The sequence below is a fragment of the Bos javanicus genome, chromosome 19, assembly GCF_032452875.1.
Source record: "Bos javanicus breed banteng chromosome 19, ARS-OSU_banteng_1.0, whole genome shotgun sequence".
Classification (NCBI taxonomy): Eukaryota; Metazoa; Chordata; class Mammalia; order Artiodactyla; family Bovidae; genus Bos; species Bos javanicus.
This window is the reverse complement of record NC_083886.1, coordinates 58,639,555-58,660,473: the sequence shown is the minus strand read 5'-3', so window position 1 is coordinate 58,660,473 and position 20,919 is coordinate 58,639,555. Positions and strand designations below refer to the sequence as shown.

At 59.6% G+C, this 20,919-nt stretch overlaps 1 protein-coding gene across 1 annotated transcript; it reads left to right on the top strand.

Annotated features, from left to right (window-relative positions):
• The first annotated feature begins 4,715 nt into the window (after positions 1-4,715).
• On the top strand, positions 4,716-20,193 carry LOC133232918 (kinesin-like protein KIF19). The gene is given in 18 exon segments (XM_061392922.1): positions 4,716-5,416; positions 6,065-6,152; positions 6,436-6,572; positions 7,804-7,929; positions 8,282-8,476; positions 10,206-10,352; positions 11,988-11,991; positions 11,994-12,109; positions 13,793-13,958; positions 14,592-14,766; positions 14,876-15,074; positions 16,171-16,441; positions 16,534-16,655; positions 17,120-17,256; positions 17,501-17,606; positions 17,748-17,835; positions 18,497-19,252; positions 19,507-20,193. Coding segments are annotated over 18 exon segments (3,075 nt in total). The 5' UTR covers positions 4,716-5,305; the 3' UTR covers positions 19,638-20,193.
• Positions 20,194-20,919: the final 726 nt, after the last annotated feature.

The window sequence follows — 20,919 nt, the reverse complement described above, 5'->3', positions numbered from 1 at the left end:
ATGTTTTGACTGTTATGAATAATGCCGCCAGGATGCAAGAATGCTTACACTTAGCGCCTGAATGGGTGCACGGCAAGCTGTGTGCTGTATTGTTGTGCTCAGCCATCTCTGACTCTGGGACCCCGTGGACTGTAGCCTGCCAGGCTCCTCTGTCCATGGGATTCTCCAGGTAAGGATACTGGAGTCGGTTGCCGTTTTCTCCTCCAGGGGATCTTCCAGACCCAGGGATCAAACTCGCGTCTCCCGCATTGGCAGATGGATTCTTTACCACTGAGCCACAAGAGCAATGGTTAAAAAGGCAGATCTGTGGGCCCAGTTCCCCAGAGTTTCTCATTCCGTGAATCTGGGCAGTGCTGGGAATCTGCATTTCAGAGGCTTCCAGGAAGACGGTGATGAAGGGATCAGCAGACCCGCGAGAAAGGCAGCCCTGGACCATGTCGGTCACGCCTCTGCTTACCCAGGTCCTCACAGTCCTCTAGGAAGGTGGGGACCTGGCCAGGATATCAGCCAGGTGTGGCTCTGTTGGGAGCAGTTGGCTGGACCTCGGTGGCTTTATGAGCTCAGCATTCTAATCTTTTTTCATCTAGCCTCAGGGCTGTCAGGGCCCTGTAACACCCTTCCTGGGATCAAAATCTCCTTTCTTGAGTACCCACAGGATGGTACAACTAGAAATCTGACCAGCCATAAATTTTCCTTCTTAAAGAACAAACAAATGCAGAAACAGCTTTACAGAGGTGATATCCAGCTGGAATCCGGCTTTTGTTTTGCTGTGTCTGGTTTACAGCCCGAGAATAAAGGAGCTGTGGGCTTAGTAACCTGGACTGGAAATGATGTCTCCTGAGCTAGGCACCCCCTCACATTCCTGTTCTCTGCTGGGGCTTCCCGAGCAGGTGAGGGGTGATGGGGTGATTTCTTCTCTCAAGGCTATGGCCCTGTGGGTCCTCCCTGACTTCTGGCCAGGGTGAACGTGAGGCCCAGAGAGGTGGTGCAGTCTTCCCGGGGTCACCCAGCAGTCTGAAGCCTGAACCCAATTTGCACATCGCCCCCGGCTCAGAGAACTTCGCTGCCAGTTTGGTGGCTTGAGGGGGAACAGCGGTTTTCAAGCGGGGGTGATTGCGCTCCCGGGGGGGCATGTGGCAATGTCACCCCTGGAGGAGGCAGTGCCGGGGCCTCCAGTGCCGGAGGGCTGCTGCCAACCATCCTACAACGCCCGGGACAATTCTCGCTCGCAGTGGTCCAGCCCAAAGCATCAGTAGCGCCAAGACTGAGGAACCCTGAGCCATCCACAGGCCAGAAAGACGTGGTTAGTGCTGCTCAGCTGATCAAAACCCCGCAGCTTAGCGCTGCTCAGCAGGAAGAAGTCCCCACACGCTTTGTTCCTGGTATTTCTCACCTAGGAGATGCTGGGGAGGAGCCTGGCACCTTCTGCAGCCCCATCTATGGATGACATGTCCCTCACCCAAGTCTGAGGCCCCCCCTAGCTCCCCAGTGGATCTTGGGTTTCCCGGCCCAAATCTAGAGCTGTGCAAAGATCACAACTGGCCTTGAGTCAAGAATAGGTCTGGGTGTGGGGCAGTGAGGGCAGGGAGAGGCAAGCCGGGGCCTCTGCGGAGTCAGGGGGCCTGGATCAGCGGAGACAGGGCCCTGCCATGTGCTGCCACCTGGCCCAGCCCCAGCCACGCCTCCCACCCCACCCCCTGCCAGTATGAGGGGGCCCTGTGCCTCTTGTGTGGTCAACGTCCCCCTTGAAACCTCCCAGAGGCAGGTGTCCAGCATGCTACAGGTTGAACATGGACACCTAAGACTCAAGGATTTTGTGAAAGGACGCTCCCAGGCTGAGCCCACCGCCTCCGGGCTGAGGGAGGAGCCTGCCTCTGGGCAGGGGGTTGGGGGGTGATGTATCAGTTTCCAAGGCTGCTGGACCAAAATACCACAGTTGTTCAGTCACTCAGTCGTGTCCGACTCTTTGAGACCCCACGGACTGCAGCACGCCAGGCCTCCCTGTCCTTCACCATCTCCCGGAGTTCTCTCAAACTCATGTGCATCGAGTCGGTGATGCCATCCAGTCATCTCATCCCCTGTCGTCCCCTTCTCCTCCTGCCTTCAATCTTTCCCAGCATCAGGGTCTTTTCTAAGGAGTCAGCTCTTTGTATCAGGTGGGCAAACTATTGGAGTTTCAACTTCAACATCAGTCCTGCCAATGAATATTCAGGACTGATTTCCTTTCGGGTGGACTGGCTTGATCTCCTTTCCTCTACATGTGTTTGTGTCCTAATAGCCCCCTTTTATAAGGACACCACCGGACCTTATAAAAGGGCCACATCCTAACTCAACTGATTACATCTGCAACAACGCTATTTCCAAATAAGGGCACACTCGGAGGGGCTGGGGAGTTGGACTTCAACATTTAAATCTGGTGGGGGGGGGCACAGCTCAACCAAACAGAGGAGCATCCCCCCGCCAGGCCTCTGTTGTTCCAGAGGCGGGGACAGGAGGCCTGGTTAGGAGCCTGGGTCCTGGAACCCAGTGGCTTTGAATCCAGTGAGCTCTGTCGTTGGCAGTGCAGCCTTGGGTACCAGTCTGACTCCCCATTACAATCTTGCGATAATGAGGGCCTGCTCTAAGTTGTCGGAGAAGATGAGAAAGTGTGCAAAGCATTTAGCACTGCACATGGTCCCAGTGCAGCTTTATTTAGAAAGCTTTCCTTGGGGACTTCCCTGGTGGTCTAGTGATTAGGACTCTTGTGTTTCCACTGCAGAGGGGCATGGGTTCAATCCCTGGTCAGGAAAGTTCCAGAAGCCGCGAGGTGTAGCCCAAAGAAACAAAACATTCCCTGGGCCGATGCTGGGTGCCAGTCTGGGTGACTTTTCGGAGCTGCTTTGGGCAGGGGGGTGGGGCGGGCAACACGTGCTCACAGAGGGGCCCCTAGGTCTCCTTCTGTGGCCATCTTGGGTCTGTGCTCTCGGGATTCCTGGCAGTGAGAACAGGAGGAAAAGTTCCTGAGCTCTCGTTCCAACCCTGAGAACTGCTGGTGATTCTGTGCTGAGGTCACCTGCCCACAGCCTGCCTGTCACATCACGGCCTTGCTCGTGTGGCCCCCTTGACGCTTTCCCACCTCACGTTCCTCCGCCAGTTCTTGCTCATCCTTTAAGACTTGGTGCTGGGACTTCCCTGGTGGTCCAGTGGTTAAGACTCTGCATTTCCAGGGCAGGGGGCACAGGTTCAATTTCTGGTCAGGGAACTGAGATCCTGCTTGCTTCATGGCATGCCGGAAATTTTTTAAAAATAAAGTAGATATGCAACAAGGACTTACTTCCTGATGGCTCAGTTGATAAAGAATCTGCCTGTAGTGCAGGAGACCCTGGTTCAATCTCTGGTTCAGGAAGATCCCCTGGAGAAGGAAATGGCAACCCATTCCTGTATTCTTGCCTGGAGAATTCCATGGACAGAGCAGCCTGGTGGGCTCCAGTCCATGGGGTCACAAGAGTCGAACACAACTTAGCAACTAAACCACCAAGCATCAGGGATTTACTGTATACCACAGGGAACTATATTAAATATCTTATTAAAAAAAAAGAGTTCTGGTACCTCCTCTTCCAGGAAGCCCTCCTGCAGTGGAAAAGCTGGGTCGTGTGCCCCCTCTCTGCACTCTGCCTGCCTCCCAGAACCCAGCGCTTGTTACTAAAATGGTCTGTTCCCCACTGTACTCTGAATGTCAGGCAGGAAATCACATCTCTCTCTGACCCGGAGGGTATCACTTAATGCCTGGGTTACATGCAAGGTGCCCAGCAGTTGTGGTCACTCGGCCCAAACTCACTGTGCTGCCTCCGTGGCAGCCCCGAGCACCCCACCCTCACCCCAGCCCTCCGCAGCTCAGCTCCAGTTCACCTGGCCGAGGGGCACAAGGGCTCCATTGTGTGCCCGAGTGGACAGGGAAGGGGGTGATGCTCTGAAAAGAGGGGTGCGGGCAGGGGTCCAGACAGATGGAGACCCAGACAAAACCCTCTTTAAGAGGGGCTCGTGGCAGCCGTGCTGACAATGTCCTGATTCAGGAGGCTGGATGTCAAAGGAACCAGATGCCCACGGTGCCCATGAACTTGGCAGTGCCGAAGGTCATCTGAAGGTGATCAGTGGGGGATGGGCATCTGTGCAGGCTGCTCACCCTCCCCTGCACTGAAAGCCCCCAGAGGGTGCCCCTCGGGCCACTGGCACTGCCGGTGTGCCCAGGAGCTCTGACACCGAGGGTGAGAGCCATGCAGCTGGTCAGGTTCCCTTGCATCCCTCTTCTGGGACACATGCCTGGGGACTTGTGGGCGGATATTTCTTCATTTGGGTCTGACACTCGATCAGGGCTCCTGCTGCTGGTATTAGGGCCCGAGCCAGGAAGTGGATCCTGGGAGAGGCTTACACGGCCCTGGGGCCGAAGCCCGGAGGAGGTGGCTGGAGACAGGTGTGCACCCCAGATACACTGCAGGCCCCAGTGCCCTGCACGCAACTCGCTGTGGCCACCCAGGCTTTAGCAGTCTGTGAGGGGGGCCGGGGCAGTGGCCTCCTCGTTTCCCTGCACAGAGCCCCAGCCCAGCCTGTCTGGGGCAGTGGCCTCCTCGCTTCCCTGCACAGAGCCCCAGCCCAGCCTGTCTGGGCGTCCCCTCTCGTGACTCTGGAATCCCACCTGACTGACTAAGACCTCTGCGTGAGGGTCCCGGGCTCGGGCCTCCTGGGAAGCTGTCTTACCTCTTCCTTCTTCCCTCCACTGCAGGTCTCAGAGGAGGGCCCTGCTGGGACCTGGGGGAAGGGGCGGGGTGTCTCAGGCCGGTTTAGATGCCGTGAGCACCAGCGTGTACCTGCTGGGAGGAGCCTGGTGGGAGCCCCAAAGCTGCGGTCCTCCCAGCACCGGGGGCTCCTGAATCCTGGTGCTGGATGGGGGTGCACCCAGAGGGACCCCTATACATCTCCTGAGTCCACGGTACTGGACCGGGCTCCCAAATCAGCCTCCTCTGTCTGCCCCCCAGGGGCCAGCCTCAGTCCTTGTCTCCTCTCAAGCTCTCTTTGGGCCGTCACTGGCCCTGACTCCCCTGCTGACCCCGGAAGGGAGCTCTGAGACCTTGGGGTGGTCCCAGGGCAGCCCGTCCGCTCAGTGTCTTGTCCTATGTTGGGACTTGGTTGACCTTGACCCTGGCGCTCCCAGACACCATCCCTCTCTCATCCGGCCCCTCCCACTCCTTAAGGTCAGTGGTCAGTGTGGACATTGGGGTGGGCCTGGGGCTCCTGGGTGACTGCTCGCCTCCCCTTGGGACCTTTGCAGATGGTGGTTCTTATGGACCCAATGGAGGATCCCGATGACATCCTACGGGCGCACCGCTCCCGGGAGAAGTCCTACCTGTTCGACGTGGCCTTTGACTTCACTGCCACCCAGGTGAGGGGGCGCCTGGGCCTGGGGACACACGGGATCCCCTCTCTGCCCTCTGACTGACTTGAGAGGGAGCCCTTAGGGGACCCTGGCACCGAGCCCCAGGAGACCCTCCATCACTCACTCTCTCCCTGCCGCATCCCCACATACACACGCATGTGTGAGCCTGCATGGCGCATACAGAGCCGTCTGCGTGGACACACCACGGTCAGCACACAGATGCCACCCTCCACAGGGACCCACACAGCACTCCCCACAGGTGGCCCCTAGGGGAGCTGCAGGAAGGTGCTTGAAGCCCATCTGGTGCTGGGAGGGGCGCCTCAGGGAAGCTGACACCCTCCCAGGGACCCCCATCTCACCCATCCGTGGATGCTCCAAGGAGCAGGTGTGAGGCGTCCTCTGGGCTGGGGGCTGGGAGCCAGCTGTTGGTGGGGAGGGTCTCAGGTGTCCTGAGCACTCTTGCAGGCTGGCATTCCCTGCCCCCCGACCCATGGGGGGAAAGCAGAGACAGCCATCCCCCTTCCCACACCCACATCTCAGGGCCCGAGGGCTCCAAGGATGAAACTGCCTCTTGGGCATCAGGGTGAGCCCGCGGGCCCGTGTGCTCTGCCCTGGCTGTGCCCAGGGCCCTGATGGATCTCCTCTTTCCTACAGGAGATGGTGTATCAGGCCACCACCAAGAGCCTCATCGAAGGCGTCATCTCAGGCTACAATGCCACTGTCTTTGCCTATGGCCCCACAGGTGAGGGCGAGTGCCCCCAAGAATCAAGCTCCTCACCCTCTACCTCAGAGCTTGTCTGGCCCAGGCCGCAGCAGGAATCAAGGACGTGGCCGATTGAAACTGCCCTCTCCCAGAGCCCTTTAGACCCAGAGCCCCACCCCCAGCCAAGGATGCCATCTTCTCCCCCTACCCCACCTCCCGGCCACCTGGGAGGCTCCAGCCTTGAGGACACCCCCAGGTTTGCCAGGGGCCCCCGTGCTCCCAGTCTCCATCCTGCTCACCCACCCAGCCTGCTCTGCCCCAGGCTGCGGGAAAACCTACACCATGCTGGGCACAGACCACGAGCCCGGCATCTACATTCGGACCCTCAACGACCTCTTCCGTGCCATCGAGGAGACCAGCGATGACATGGAATACGAGGTGTCCATGTCCTACCTGGAGGTGAGCCCTCGGCCCACCCCGTCCTGTGGGCTTGGGCCAGGAGGTCCACAGGCCCGGGCTGGTTTACCTCCCAGGGGTCAGGTCAGGGGGCAGTTTCCTGGGGGCGCTCGTCACGGCTGCTCTCACACGTGCGTGTGGTCGGCCTGACTTTATAAAAACTCAGAGAGGTTAGGCAACTAGATAGCCACAGTTCCGCGGTCACACAGTAAGTGGGGGAACAGGAATTCAGACTCAGGACCCTGCGGCTTTAGAGCCGGGCCCTGCCCACTTGGCTACTCCAAAGCTACCTGGTCACTGCACACAGACCTCAGCCAGCCTCCCAGAGGCCATCCTCTGGACCCACTCCTCCACTTCCCTGGTGGCTCAGATGGTAAAGAATCTGCCTGCAATGCAGGAGACCCAGGCTTGGGAAGATCCCCTGGAGAAGGAAATGGCAACCCACTCCATTCTTGTCTGGAGAATCCCATGGACAGAGGAGCCTGGTGGGCTACAGTGCATGGGGTCTCAGAGAGTCGGACACGACTGAGCCAACCCTGTTTGCTTTGCCAGGCTGCCTGTAGGCACTCTGTATATGTAGGTACAGGTGAGAATGTTACATACACAGACAGGCTTAGACCTGCCAGCCTTCTCCACCTTGACATAGCCCCCGATGCCCGCCTGTGGGAGCGCTATCACTAGGCAATAGCAGATCAGTGTGGGTGGGGGCCCACAGAGGCCAGAAGCGGCGGGAGAGCCACTGGGCTAGGCTCCATCTGGCTCCTGGCCTCCCTGGCTCCCTCTGGAAGCTGATAATCTCCTGGGTGACAGCTCAGGAGGGGCATCGAGGCATTGCTGCCAGCACCTGCTCCAGCCAGCATCGTGTTGACTTAGACAGCAAAATGCACTTCGATGGCCGTGGCTAGGGAGGCTGGGTGAAGGTACCATAAGGGTTGCCTAGCAACCACCAGGGCTTGGCCATGGGTTAGGTCCTATCCTCTGCCTGGTGCCCGGCCGGCCTGCTACCTTCTGTACCGTTGGCTCTGGCAGCCCAGGATTTCCCCCCTGGATGCTGAAGCCCCCTTATGCCCACCCCATAGGAAGGAAGGAAGGGGTCCATCTCCTTAACCCAGGGTTTCCCTGAGAGGAGCCTGGAGCTCTCGGGAGGGATGGAGAGCCCGGCTGTTGCCTGAGCCTCCTGCTCTTGGTCTCCCGTTAACGTCTGTCCCCTGCCCCTCCCAACCGGTCCCATCAGATCTACAATGAGATGATCCGGGACCTGCTGAACCCTTCCCTGGGGTACCTGGAGCTGAGGGAAGACTCCAAGGGAGTGATCCAGGTGGCTGGAATCACTGAGGTCTCCACCATCAATGCCAAAGAGGCGAGTCTTGTGCAGCCAGTCGGGTAGTGGAGGACACTAATCTCTGTGTGTGGGGGTATGACCAGAGGCGGCAGGGCTCTGCAACCAGGGAGCCACTGCAGTTCAGGTGGCTGGAGCTGGGGCAGACACAGAGGACCCTGGATGACACGCCCCCGGCCACGCCGACCCTGGGGACCGGCCAGGCACCCAGCCTCCCAGTTGACAGACAGGCCCTGAACACTCGGCCCCCACAGCACACGGGCAGCTGACCCAGCCCTGCCTTGGGCCCCTTCCCAACCTCACAGAGGCAGGACTGGGGAGCATCCCCACGGGCCCCCAGGAGTGGCCTCCCTGCTCTGCCCTGCCCACCCAGATCATGCAGCTGCTGATGAGGGGGAACCGGCAGAGGACCCAGGAGCCCACGGCCGCCAACCAGACGTCCTCGCGCTCCCACGCCGTGCTCCAGGTGGCCGTGCGCCAGCGCAGCCGGGTCAGGGACGTCCTGCAGGAGGTGCGGCAGGGCCGACTCTTCATGATCGACCTGGCTGGCTCTGAGCGGGCCTCCCAGGTGAGGCCGGCTCCCCCCGGGGCTGGGGGCAGAGCTTGGGGGTGCGGGGCAGGCAGGCTGGCCCACCCGGCTCCCCAAGGGGTGGAGTGGGGACTGTCTCAGGGAGGGCGGGAGTGGGGGGTGCTCCAGAGGGGCGGGCACTGAGGGATGTCACAGAGGACAGAAAGGGTTGGCTGGGTTAGGGTACCCCAGGGAGATCCACCCCCCGGCCAAGGGGCTGTTTTGTGGGAAGGGGCCTGGGAGTGTGAGGGTCTCTCCAGGGAAGGAAACAGTGTGTGTCCCAGAGGACCTGGGGAAACAGCCAGGAGAATGAACGGGCCCGGTGAGGAGCTGGCGCCCCGGGGAGACGATGTCCCCTGAGGGAGGGGACCCTGCCCACCACATCAGGGAGAAAAAAGAGCCTGCCACCCACTTGTCAGTGTTCGTCCCTCCCCATCGCCGTTTGCCCAGCCCTGCCACCCTGGCCCCCTCTTGTGGGCAAATTCAGAAGTTTCGTGGTCGCCTGAATCCATGGGCATCTCACCATTAGCACTGAGGCAAACGCAAGCACCAGGGAGAAGCAACAAGGGTTTCATGTTGGAACACGTGGGGTTGGTTTCAACAGGGTGGAGTGGGAGAAACACATTTTCTTTCCATAAAGGCCTGAGGGCTTCCTGGAGGAAGGGGGCGGGGAGCAGCTAGTGGGGAGAGGGTGTGCCCTGCAGCCACCCGATCCCAGCTTCACCAGGCTGGGCAGAGATGTCTCCCAAGGGTGGCAGAGCCTCCTGGGACTTGGTCCTGTCCTGCTCTTACATCCATTCACGCACAAATTCATGCATTTCCTAATGCACAGGTTTCCTTTTTTAAAAATATTTACTTATTATTTATTTATGTATCGGCTGCTTCGGGTCTTAGTTATGGCACATGGAATCTTTAGTTGCAGCATTCAAACTCTTAGCTGTGGATGTGGGACCTAGTTCCCTAACCAGGGATCGAACGCAGCCCCCCTGCATTGGGAGCATGGAGTCTTAGACCCTGGAACCCCAGGGGGTTCCTCACACACCTTATACACATATACACGCTGTCACATGTACACATGCAACTCACACACGCTCACACACCCTTCCCCACGTACACGCAAACTTCCATCCTTCCCCTCTGGAGCCTCGCTCTCTCTCTAGAGCCGGGAGCCCACGGCCGTGCGGGCTCCCAGCTGAGCTGCCTGGGAAGTCGCGACCTCCCGCCATCTCGCCCTCGGCGCTGCCCTTAACTGTGCCAGAGGGTCAGTCCCCAGGCAGACGAAGAGCCAGGCTCTCAGCCCTCCGTGGGAGCGTCCTGTCCCCTGCTCTTGTCCAGCTTGCGTGCTCAGTTGCTTCGGTCGTGTCCAACTCTGTGACCCCATGGAGTGCAGCCCGCCAGGCTCCTCTGTCCATGAGATTTTCCAGGCAAGAGTATTGGAGTGGGTTGCCACGCCCTCCTCCAGAGAATCTCCTAGACCCAGGGATCGAACCGGCGTTTCCTGTGTCTCCTGCATTGCCAGGCAGGTTCTTTACCACTAGCACCCGCCTAGGAAGCCCCACTCTTGTCCAGAGACCTTCTTGTTCTCTGACCTTCTGGAATGCCCTCCCTGGGCAGAGGGCAGACCAGGTCCTCAGCGTCTCTTCCTTGCAGAGCCCTGGGGGGTGGGGAGAGGGTTTACAACCCAGGATGGCCTGGGGTGGGGAGTCATACCTGCTGCTCGCCCCCCCAGACACAGAACCGTGGGCAGCGCATGAAAGAGGGGGCCCACATCAACCGCTCGCTGCTGGCCCTGGGCAACTGCATCAATGCGCTCAGCGACAAGGGCACCAACAAGTACGTCAACTATCGCGACAGCAAGCTCACCCGCCTCCTGAAGGTACCAGCTGCCACCGGGCCTGGGCCCTGGGCACCCGGGGTGGGGCTGCCAGCTGCACAGAGAGAAATACAGGATGTCCAGCTGCATGTGAATAAATAACGGATAAATAACGAAATCTGGTTTGGGTATCAGTATGTATGTCCCATGCCATCTTTGAGACATACTTATACTTTAAAAAAAGCTCACTCATCCAAATTTCAGATCTAAACTGGGTGTCCTGTGTGTTAGGGGTTTCCGGGTGGCTGAGGGGGTAAAAAAAATCTGCCTGCAATGCAGGAGATGGGGGTTTGATTCCTGGGTCAGGAAGATCCCCTGGAGGAGGGCATGGCAACCCACGCCAGTACTCTTGCCTGGAGAATCCCATGGACAAAGGAGCCAGTCCACGGGGTCTAGAAGAGTCGGACATGGCTGAAGCGACTGAGCACGCGCTCGCCGGCCCCTGTTTGCGAACAGCGGGGAGGAAAAGAGGTTGCATCTGAGCATCTGACCGCCCCCCTCCCACCCAGGGCTATGGATTTGAGGGAACTGGGAGTCATCTGGATTTGGGGGTTCAGGTGGACAGTCAGTCTCGTGGCTCCCAGAGGCTGCTGTTGTGGGGTGGGGGGCACACTCCTGGCTGGGGTCTGAATGCACTGCTTCACCCCGCCACACCCAGTTCCTTTTTGGAGAGGAGGGAGCCATTCTGCATGATTTGTGGGATCTTAATTTCCCGACCAGGGATTGAACCCTGGGCCCTCAGTAGTGAAAGCATGGAGTTCTAACCACCAGATGGCCAGGGAATTCTCCTCAGTTCCTTTTATCGGGTCAGCGTATCTGAGTTAGGGGGTCGTTAATCCCATTTGCAGACGAGGACACCGAGGCACCAAAAGGCTAAGTAACCTCCCCAAGGGCTCCCGCCAGTAAGTGCTGGATGGAGGGCCCCAGCAGAGGTCTGGCTAGGCTGATGGCAGAGCTGCAGGTGACCTAACGCCGGGCATCAGCCCGCCAGCATCACTGCACCTGCAGGCTGGGGGTGCGAGAGCTGGCTCCTGCCACCTAGAAACCGGAGGGAGCTGAGGGTTAGGGAGGTGAAGGAGCTTGCTTGAAGTCGCTCAGCTGGTCACTGCCACGCCCAAGGGCTTTGCCCCCAGGCCCCTGTAGCCCCGCACACTCTCTCCGTTGAAGAGGGCAGGGCTAAGCCCGGGACAAGGGAGGTAGTGGCCACAGGCCCAGTTCACTCCATCACCAGCCTCGCTCCAGCCAAGACAATGGCACCTTCCGCCGTCAGCAAACGGGGTGACCTGGATGGCCCGAGGAGATGGCGGAGAAGCCCAGGACCCCTCAGAGCTCTTCCCGCTCTGGTTCCAGCCAACCTTTCCTCGTCCTCATGTATATGAGCGGGGGAGGAGGAGAGCTGGGAGGCCCTGACTCAGATGCTGGAAATTTTCTAACATGAGCTTTGGAGAAGAAACGGAGAGGGAAGAAGCGGGGAGGCGGCAGAGGGGGCGGGAGGGTCCACGGGGTGCTCGGCACCAGCACCTGTGAGTGTGTGAGAGAGAGAGAGATGCACACACACGCCACGAGGGCGTCACGAGCGGGAGCAGGGTCCAGGGAGGCAGCCCCCTGCTGACCGCCGCCCGCCCCCGGCCCGTCCAGGACTCCCTGGGGGAAACAGCCGCACCGTGATGATCGCCCACATCAGCCCAGCGAGCAGCGCCTTCGAGGAGTCCCGGAACACCCTGACCTACGCCAGCAGGGCCAAGAGCATCAAGACCCGGGTGAGGGGCCCCTGCTCTGTGCCCCCAGGATCTGCCCTTCTGGGCCAAGATTCAAGCCCCCTGACTGACTCCAAGGCCTGCCACCCCCAGCCCCCCGAACACACACACTGGACCAAGCCGCCACTGATCTGGCCCCCTGTGACTTGCCAGGAAGCCCACAGCTTCTGAGGGGCTCCTTCTCTTTTCAAACTTTATTTGGCCACGGTCAGTCTTTGTTGCTACGTGTGGGGTTTCTCTGGTTGCGGCGAACTGGGGGCTCCTCTCTAGTTGTGGCGACTGTGGTGGGTTCTCTTGTGCGACGTGGGCTCTGGGGCATGTGGGCTCAGTAAGGGTGGCTTACGGGCTTAGCTGCCCCGTGGCGTGTGAGATCTTCCCAGACCAGACACCAAACCCATGTCCCCTGCATCGGCAGGCAGACTCTTAACCATCGGACCTCCAGGGAAGTCCCGGTCCTCCTCTTGCTCAAAGTCTGTGCTCATCCCCAAGGTCTGTGCCCCGAGCCCCACCATCCCCTTCCATCTTCTGTTTTCATCTTAAAAGATGCTCATTCAGAACTTTACTCCTCCGAAGGCCCTAACCCCGACAGTTCCAATAGTGACTGTTACTGAGCACTTATACTGTGGGCCCTTTATCAGTTCAGGCAGGCGTTATTTCTGTCCTCATCTTACAGCCGAGGACAGTGAGGCTGAAGGGAGCTAAGCGGCTTCCCGGCTGGGGAGGAAGGGCACTGAGCTCTGCCCAGTTTTCAAGGTTTCCCTACATTTTCTGATCAGTGTGTTAGAATCCTGGCTATCTATGAGGTCATCTGGGCCCACCCATGTGAAGAGTCTAAGAACCTAACCAACATTCTCCTAACACAGCAGTTTTCCAGCTACTGTGTCAGGAGCTGGAAGCTTTATCTCTACTCTCTCCATTAAGTAACTTAATGGTGGGAAGAGACCCTTAAAAGAGCGAATTGATAGTTCAGAATATTATTAATAGCAGTCACGCCAACAGCAGGGAGGCCAGTGGGATCCCACGGACCTCTTTAGAGACCGTGAGTGGGAATCTGAAGGGTGAAGAGGAGACTCCAGAAGGGAGGGAGCAGTAAAGACAGAGGCTCCTAAGGCAGGGAGGAGGTGGTGTTGGCGGCAGAGGTGGGGTGAGGAGAATGCTTCCTCCACTGGAGCAGTGAGCCAGATGAAACTAGAGAGAGCAGTGTGCCTTCAACACCAAATGAAGGAATCAGGACATTCTCCCAGCAGTAGGGAGCCGATGAAGGTTGAGTGGCACAGAGAGCCGGGGCTTGGGGGGAGGGGGTGGCACATAATTTTAGGAGTATGCCTCTGGTGGGGGCATGTAGTTTGATAGGTTGTAGGGTCGGAGGCAGGGCTTCCCTGGTAGCTCAGGTGGTAAAGAATCCGCCTGCAATGCAGGAGACCTGGGTTCAATCCCTGGGTTGAAGATCCCCTGGAGGAGGGCATGGCACCCACTCCAGTATTCTTGCCTGGAGAATCCCATGGACAGAGGAGCCCGGCAGGCTACAGTCCATGGGGTCGCAGAGAGTCAGGCACAGCTGAGTGACTAAGCAGAGCATAGAGCAGGGTTGGAGGCGAGGAGGTCATTACTGTCAACCAGCAGAAAAAGAGGGTCCCCACTGGCAGGCCCTGGCCCCCAGGTGACTGTACCCCGCCCCCTCCCCAGGTGAAGCGGAACCTGCTAAGCGTCTCCTACCACATCGCCCAGTACACGAACATCATTGCTGACCTGCGGGGCGAGATCCAGAGGCTCAAGCGCAAGATCGAGGAGCGGGGTGGGCGGAGCCCGGACCGAGCCCAGCTGGGGCGGGGCGACATCCGCCACATCCAGGGTGTGTGCCTGGGTCTCCGTGAGCCAGAACCCGTCTCCCAATGCCCCTCAGGGTGCTCTGCGGTCAGACAGTGCTGGCTTCAAAGCCGGACTCGGGCTCTTTCTGGCTGAGTAGCCTTTAAGCCACCCGTCCTTCAGCTGTCAAACAGAATCGTGATCTCTGCCTCAGAGACCTCACCCGAGGATTCGGTGGTATCAGAGTGAGAGTCACCTGGGCATTTAGCTGTGTGGGGGCTTCACTCTGGGGACTGCAGTGAGGGCTGTCAGACTGGGCCTGGCATCGCCAGGAGGGATACGGTTCCCTAACAGATTTTCTGTACTTGCTTTGATGATCTTGCAGCACATGGCAGTAAAGTGTCTAAGGGGTGCCTTTTACTAGGTGACAGAAAGGCACTCTAAAGGCTGGTGGAAGCCCAGTTCATACAGGGAGCTGGGAGTCACCTTTGGGTCACTGCCTGAAGACAATGTGGAAGGTGGAATGTGGGAGGGGGTAATCTAGGAGGTCTTCCTGGAGGAGGTGGTTGCACAGAAGTCTTTTGGGGAGAAAGAGGGGGAGGGCCCAGGCAGACCCCGACTTTCCTGGGCTGACCTTTCCTCCTCCACTGACCTCTCCCACCTCCCATTCAACGGGCAGCCGAGGTCCAGCTGCACAGCGGGCAGGGCGAACAGGCTGCAATGGAACACCTTCGTGAGCAGCTGATCAGCACCTTCCAGGAGCAAATGGACACACGGAGACGCCTGCTGGAGCTGGAAAACCGCGGCATGGAGCTGGAGATGGACACCTCCCACCACCTGCTCACCATTGCCAGGTAAGCACAGCTGGCCTGGGATGGGAGCCGGAGCTGGAGCCGCACCTTATGCCCCCCAACCCTCCATGGCCTGAATCCCCCGTCTCCTTTGGGGTTGGGGCTGTGGCAGCTGGAAGCATGAGAAGTCACGCCGGGCACTCAAGTGGCGGGAGGAGCGTCGGAAGGAGTCCTTCACTAAGGATGACACCAGGAAGGACTCGGACACCGGTGACAACCAGCCAGACATCGAGGAGCCCGCCGAGGTGGTGTCTGCCCGCGAAAGCATCGCTACCTTGATGACTGAGCAGAAGAAGCTGCGAAAGCAGAAGGTGCCTGGGGCTCTGGGTCTGGGAAAGGGGGTTGAGAGACTCAGCAGGAAGGGGCTGGGGGAAGCTTGTGGGAGGAGTGAAACCTGGGCTCTCAGGCCACAAATCCCCTGTGACTTTGAGTCTCTCTTTCTCATCTGAGAACTTCGCTGGTGGCTCAGATGGTAAAGAATCCACCTGCAATGCAGGAGATGCCACTTTGATCCCTGGGTCGGGAAGATCCCCTGGAGTAGGAAATGGCTACCTACTCCAGTATTCTTTCCTGGAGAACCCCATGGACAGAGGAGCCTGGCGGGTCACAGAGTCAGACACCAGTGAGGGACTAACGCTTTGTGTGTGTGGACTCAGTCGCTCAGTTGGGTCCGACTCTTTGTTACCCCCTGGACTATAGCCCACCAGCCTCCTCTGTCCATGGGATTCTCCAGGCAAGAACTCATCTTTAAAATGGGAGTGGTCAAGCCTAGTGGGGTTGATGAGAAGAGTAAATAAATCCTTTCACACATTAAAGACTCAGAAAACTGTTAGCCAACATTTTAATGAGGATTTTCCAGATCTCCCTTCTCTGTTCTGGAGCATAGCCATACCAGGGGGCTTCCGGGTCCACCAGTCCAGAGGGCATGAGATGGGCTGCGGTTGAGCTGGTCCACGGAGCTCATTTCCCTGGATTCCCTGGTGGCTCAGATGGTAAAGAGTCTGGCCACCAATGCGGGAGACTGAGGTTCCATCCCTGGGTCGGGAAGATCCCTTGGAGAAGGAAATGGCAGCCCACTCCAATGTCCTCGCCCGGAGAATCCCATGGAAGAAGGAGCCTGGCGGGCTGCGGTCCATGGGGTCGCAAAGAGTTGAACAGAACTGAGCGACTTTACTGCACCCAGCCTGTTTCAGGGATGGGTTGCAAGAAGGTGGGCACAGAGGGGTCACTCAGGAGCAGTCCCCGGGTGCAGAGTACAAGACACAGCTTCGAAAAGCAGGCCACGGAGTGGGGCTTCAGCCGGCCGCACAGCATCCGGGGGCTTGGAAGGGCGAGGACCCGCTCAGCGGCGGGCGCGGGCGGCCCCTCATCAGCCACCTGGTGCTGACGGCCCGCTCGGCTCCCCAGCTGGCGCTGGAGCAGCGGTGCCGAGAGCTGCGCGCGTGGGGCCGCCGCCTGGAGGAGACGCTGCCGCGGCGCGTCAGCTCGGAGCAGCAGCGCGAGGCGCTCGGCCTGCTCTGCCGCGTGCACGAGCTGGAGCTGGAGAAGGCCGAGATGCAGTCGCAAGCCCTGCTCCGCGACGGCGCGCTCCGCCACCGCCGCGAGGCCCTGCGCCGCCTGGAGCAGCGCCTCAGCCTCTGCGAGGAGATCATCCGCGCCCAGCGGCAGCTCATCCAGGGTAGGGTCCCCGCGCTACCTACCCCGCGAGTCCGACCCGCTAAGGGCCCGAGAGCGCGCACTGAGCCCTGCCTCTCCGCTCCCCCACCCTAGACGGCAACCTGGCCGTGCCGCAGCACCTGCAGGAGCTGTACGAAGTGTACCTGCGGGAGCATGAGGAGGGCAACCTGGAGCGTGCCACCATGATGGACCGCCTGGCCTCTCGGGCCCTGCAGGTGGGCGCCCGGGCCGCACCATGCGCCCCTGTGCTAGGGGCAGGGCTGATGCCCAAGGCGGCGCCTTCCAGCAAGTAGGCTGGCCTCGGGACCGGGCTGGCTGGTCCCCAGAAAGCTGACACCTCCTCCTTCTCCGACACAGAGCCTCGCCAAGCTCTCCTCCCGTGGTGTTCTTCTCCCGCACGTGTCCCCATCCAGGGTCTGAAGGTCAGGGTTGGCCATCTGAGATATCACTAAGGGCCCCAGATGCCCTCCCAGGAGCCCAGGCCACCAGGCGGTGCCCCTGGGGATGCCTAGCAGACCACGGCTGGCCCCTGGGGACTCAGAACACAAGCCCCCTGTCTTCTGGGGCTCCCAGCCCAGATTACAGCCCCAGACACTCTGTGTGCCTGTGTCACCCAGGCTGTTTACTCAGTCCGAGACCAAGTCTTCCGACTCCCCTCTCCCTCCTTTCCTCTCCCCAGGACAGCGCCTTGCCCAAGATTAGCCCCCCAGGAACTGTGCCGACCCCGGAGGAGTCTGACCTAGAGAGCGTCAAGATGCCGAACTCCGAGTCCCCGCACCAGCACGGAAGCTTCCTCCCTCTGCTCGGCACTGAGAGGTGAGCTGAGGACCACTTCCAGCCATCCAGCCCGCCTGAGCCACCAGGCCGTGTCTCAGAGATGCCAGCCCAGACCTGGCTTCAGGGAGGATGGAGCAGGAAAGAGGGGAGGGGGGCACAGGTCTGGAGCCAGGACTTTGGGGTCCTCGTTCCCACAATGCAACAGTTCTCAGGAGGGGTGGCAGTGGGACCCCCGTGGTACCAGCCTGGGCAACAGCTGCCCATCCTCCTCTGCCCACCTCAGTGAAGCCAACCACCCGTTCAAGACCAGCTCCTGGGCCTGGCAAGCAAAGGGCTCCTGTCTGCCCACCCCACCCCCAATCCGGGCGGGCACCCTGGTGACACAGGAGGTGAGCAGTGGGCCCCACGGGTGGGAGTACCCAGGAGAGACATCCAGTGGTTGGGATGGAACTTTTCCAAAACAGCCCTCTGAGGACATAGGGTTCCTGCTGGGTCCAATGGCTTCTTTTCCCAACCCATTCATCTCACAGGCCACCACTCAGGTCGGACTGAACGGCCAGATCAACTCCTCCCCTGAAAGCATCGAGAATCTGTCGGAGATCCCCTTGTCCCACAAAGGTGTGTCCCCTGCCTCCCCCGACACCCCATCAGCCTGAGCCTGGCATGATCTCAATAGCTCAGTGCACCCAGCCGAAGCCCCTTCCTTCCCTCTCCTCTGCTGAACACACCCAGGCATCGTTCTAGAAAGAGAGGCACTAGTACCCAGAGAAGAGTAACCACCTGCTCTGTCCACACAGAGCAGGGGACACAATTGGAAACCAGAATGGGGAACACATGGTACTTGGGGTCACGCCCCCTCCACTTCCCACTCGGAAATAATTGTAATAGCAAATAGAGTCCGAATCCTCCCTACCCTGTGGCCACAGGTGACCCTCATATCTCAGCAATCCATCCTCAGAACCTGGGACTTCCCTGGCAGTCCAGTGGTTAAGACTCAGCACTTCCACTGCAGCGGGTGAAGGTTCGATCCCCAGTCAGGGAACTAAGATCCCGTATGCCGTGTGTCATGGTAAAAAAAAAAAAAAAATCTTCCCAACCCACTGAGGCTAGTTTTACCATCATCAGTTTACAGATGAAAAGAAGGCTCAGAAACTTGCCCAAAGTTGCTCAAACTGCAAGTTGGGGTGAGCTGCAGCAGAGAAAGGGGTGTTGGAGGTGCAGGAGCGGGGGGGAAACGTGGCATTGATCCCGGGGTGGGTGCCCCTCTGTCCCGCCGCAGGGAGGAAGGAGACCACGGCCAACACCAAGAGCATCGCCGGGAAGGCTGCCCGGCACCACTCCCAGGCCCTGGGGGCCGAGGGGCGCCAACTGCTGGCACCCACCATAAAGCAGAGCAGCCTGTCCCTGCACTTGAAGGGCCAGACTGATGACGTGCGGCCGCCCGGACCGCTGGCCTGCAAGCGGCCGCCCAGCCCCACCCTCCAGCACACCGCCAGCGAGGACAGCCTATCCAGCAGCACAGGCGAGGCGCCATCCCGGGCAGTCGAGCGTCATGGCGATGGCCCTTGTCCCCCGCTGCAAGGCCAGAAGAAAAGCCCAAGAAACAAACGAGAGGAGTCCCTGGAGGCAAAGAGGAAGCGGAGGTCCCAGGCCTTTGAAGTCACCAGACAAGGGGTGAGCCTAGAGGGACAGGAGCTGGGGGTGTCTGGGCCCCTTCCTTGCCGGGTTCTGAAGGCTGGACTCCTCCAGAGGCCCCAGGGTACCACTAGCTGTGCACCACTCTCCATGGAGTTTCCCCCAACTGAACCCAACATCTCCTTGTATCAGATCCCCACGCAGCTCCCAGCTCATCTGGCTCTCCAGCCAACACAGCTGTCCCGCCCCAAGATGCACGTTGCTGGACCCCGGCCTGGGGAGAAACACACCGAAGAACAGAGGATGCCAGTGGTTGGACACCTGACCCCTACCATCAGACCCCTGGGAAAGGCCACGCTGCCTATGGCCAAGGTCAAACTCCCTCCGTGCCAGAGCTTGGGTGAGTCCCAGCAAGTGTCGGGGGGCGGGGATAGCAATGGGGAGAGGGGAGCCCTTGGCCAGGCCAGGGAGGAGACTGGTTGAACTCCCTGCCCCTATGGCTGCCCCTTGCTGGAAACTGGGTTCCTGAAGACTATTAGTGGGACTGGCCTCTGAGGGGGAGGTGCCCCTAGGGAGTTCAGAGCCACTGTGGGTGACGAGAGGGGCATGGAGAGGCATGCCTTAAAGCAGAGCTCCTGGCCCTTCCCGTTGCAGGCCCCGAGGACACCTCCCCTGTCGCTGCCCCCTCCAACCCAGGGGATGTTTCCGAACGGGTTGCTCGGATGCCCCGCCTGCCCTATGGCACAAGCACCCAAAGCAAAAATGGGCACTTTGGGCACAACTGAGGGGCCCTGCCCGGAACCGGCCCTCCTGCCCGCCAAGGCTTGATGGGGTGTGGCAGTAATGGGAGACGGAGGCTGGGCAGATGGGGATGACCTGGCATCAGGAGCTCGGGATCTCAGAAGGCTGGGGCCCCTGGGACCCAGGAACCATGGGGGTGCCTGCCCCCACACTTCCGTGCCTTCAGTGCCAACGGGAAGGGGAACTGAGCCCAGGAGGCATGGCCTGGATGGCAGGGCTCCCTGGCTTCCCAGCCCTGGATCCCAGGGCTCCCTGGGCACAGACTCCTGTTGCCGAAACTCTTCTCTAAGATCTGCAACCAGATTGGCCTGAGGAATGTGGGGCGGGGGTGGAGCAAGGAGGGACTGTTCATGGGATTAGGGCTCCTGGGCCCACATCTGGGACAAGGGCATGCTGGATGGCTGGGGAAGGGCCTGCCGGGCATTTCCCTTACTGTGGCTGGGGGCTGGAAAGGAATCTAGCTTTGTTACTCAGCAGTCGTTTCCACCTTCCCCCTGCCCCAGAACTGCTTGTTAACAATAAAAATCCCATTTGAGTTTTGTTGGTTGTTCCGGAAACTAGACCTTGTCTGAAAGGTGGGGTGGTCCTGACAGACTGGGCTTCCGTTCCCCGGGTCGTGCTAATGGTAAAGAACCTGCCTGCAATGCAGGAGATGCAAGAGATGTGGGTTCAATCCCTGGGTCAGGAAGATCCCCTGGAGGAAGAAATGGCAACCCACTCCAGATTCTTGCCTGAGGAATCCCATGGGTAGAGGACTGGCGGGCTCCAGTCCACGGGGCTGCAAAGAGCCGGACACGGCTGAGCGACCGAGCACATCACTGATTAAGATTCAACCCAAGTCCCCTCTTCCCACCACACCCTCTTCTTCTCCGGCTGGTTGTAGAGCACCAGTCAACAGACTCCTGGGGGAAAGCGTTTTTCCTCCGGACTCTGAGGTCTCTGCCCAGACCCCCTCCCAGGAGAGGTCAGAGACTTAGGGTTGTGCTTACCCCTCCCACCCCAGGAAGCCAGGGCTCAGAAACTGCTCAACTGAGCCCCTCAGTTTCAGGTGAGAAAGCTCCCCCAAGGTGCACCTGGCCATCTCGATGCTTTTACCTGCCCTGTCCCCTGTGGGGACGGGGGCCCTTGGGGAAAAGGTAATGAACGATGGGGAGTCCCTGACCTGTGGAGCCCTCCTTGGACTGTTTTTGCCCCCAGAACTGGGTGGTTTAATCACCCCCTTGCCGCTCCGAGCGCTGGTTTATTCTACCAAGAGCTCTGGCTTCC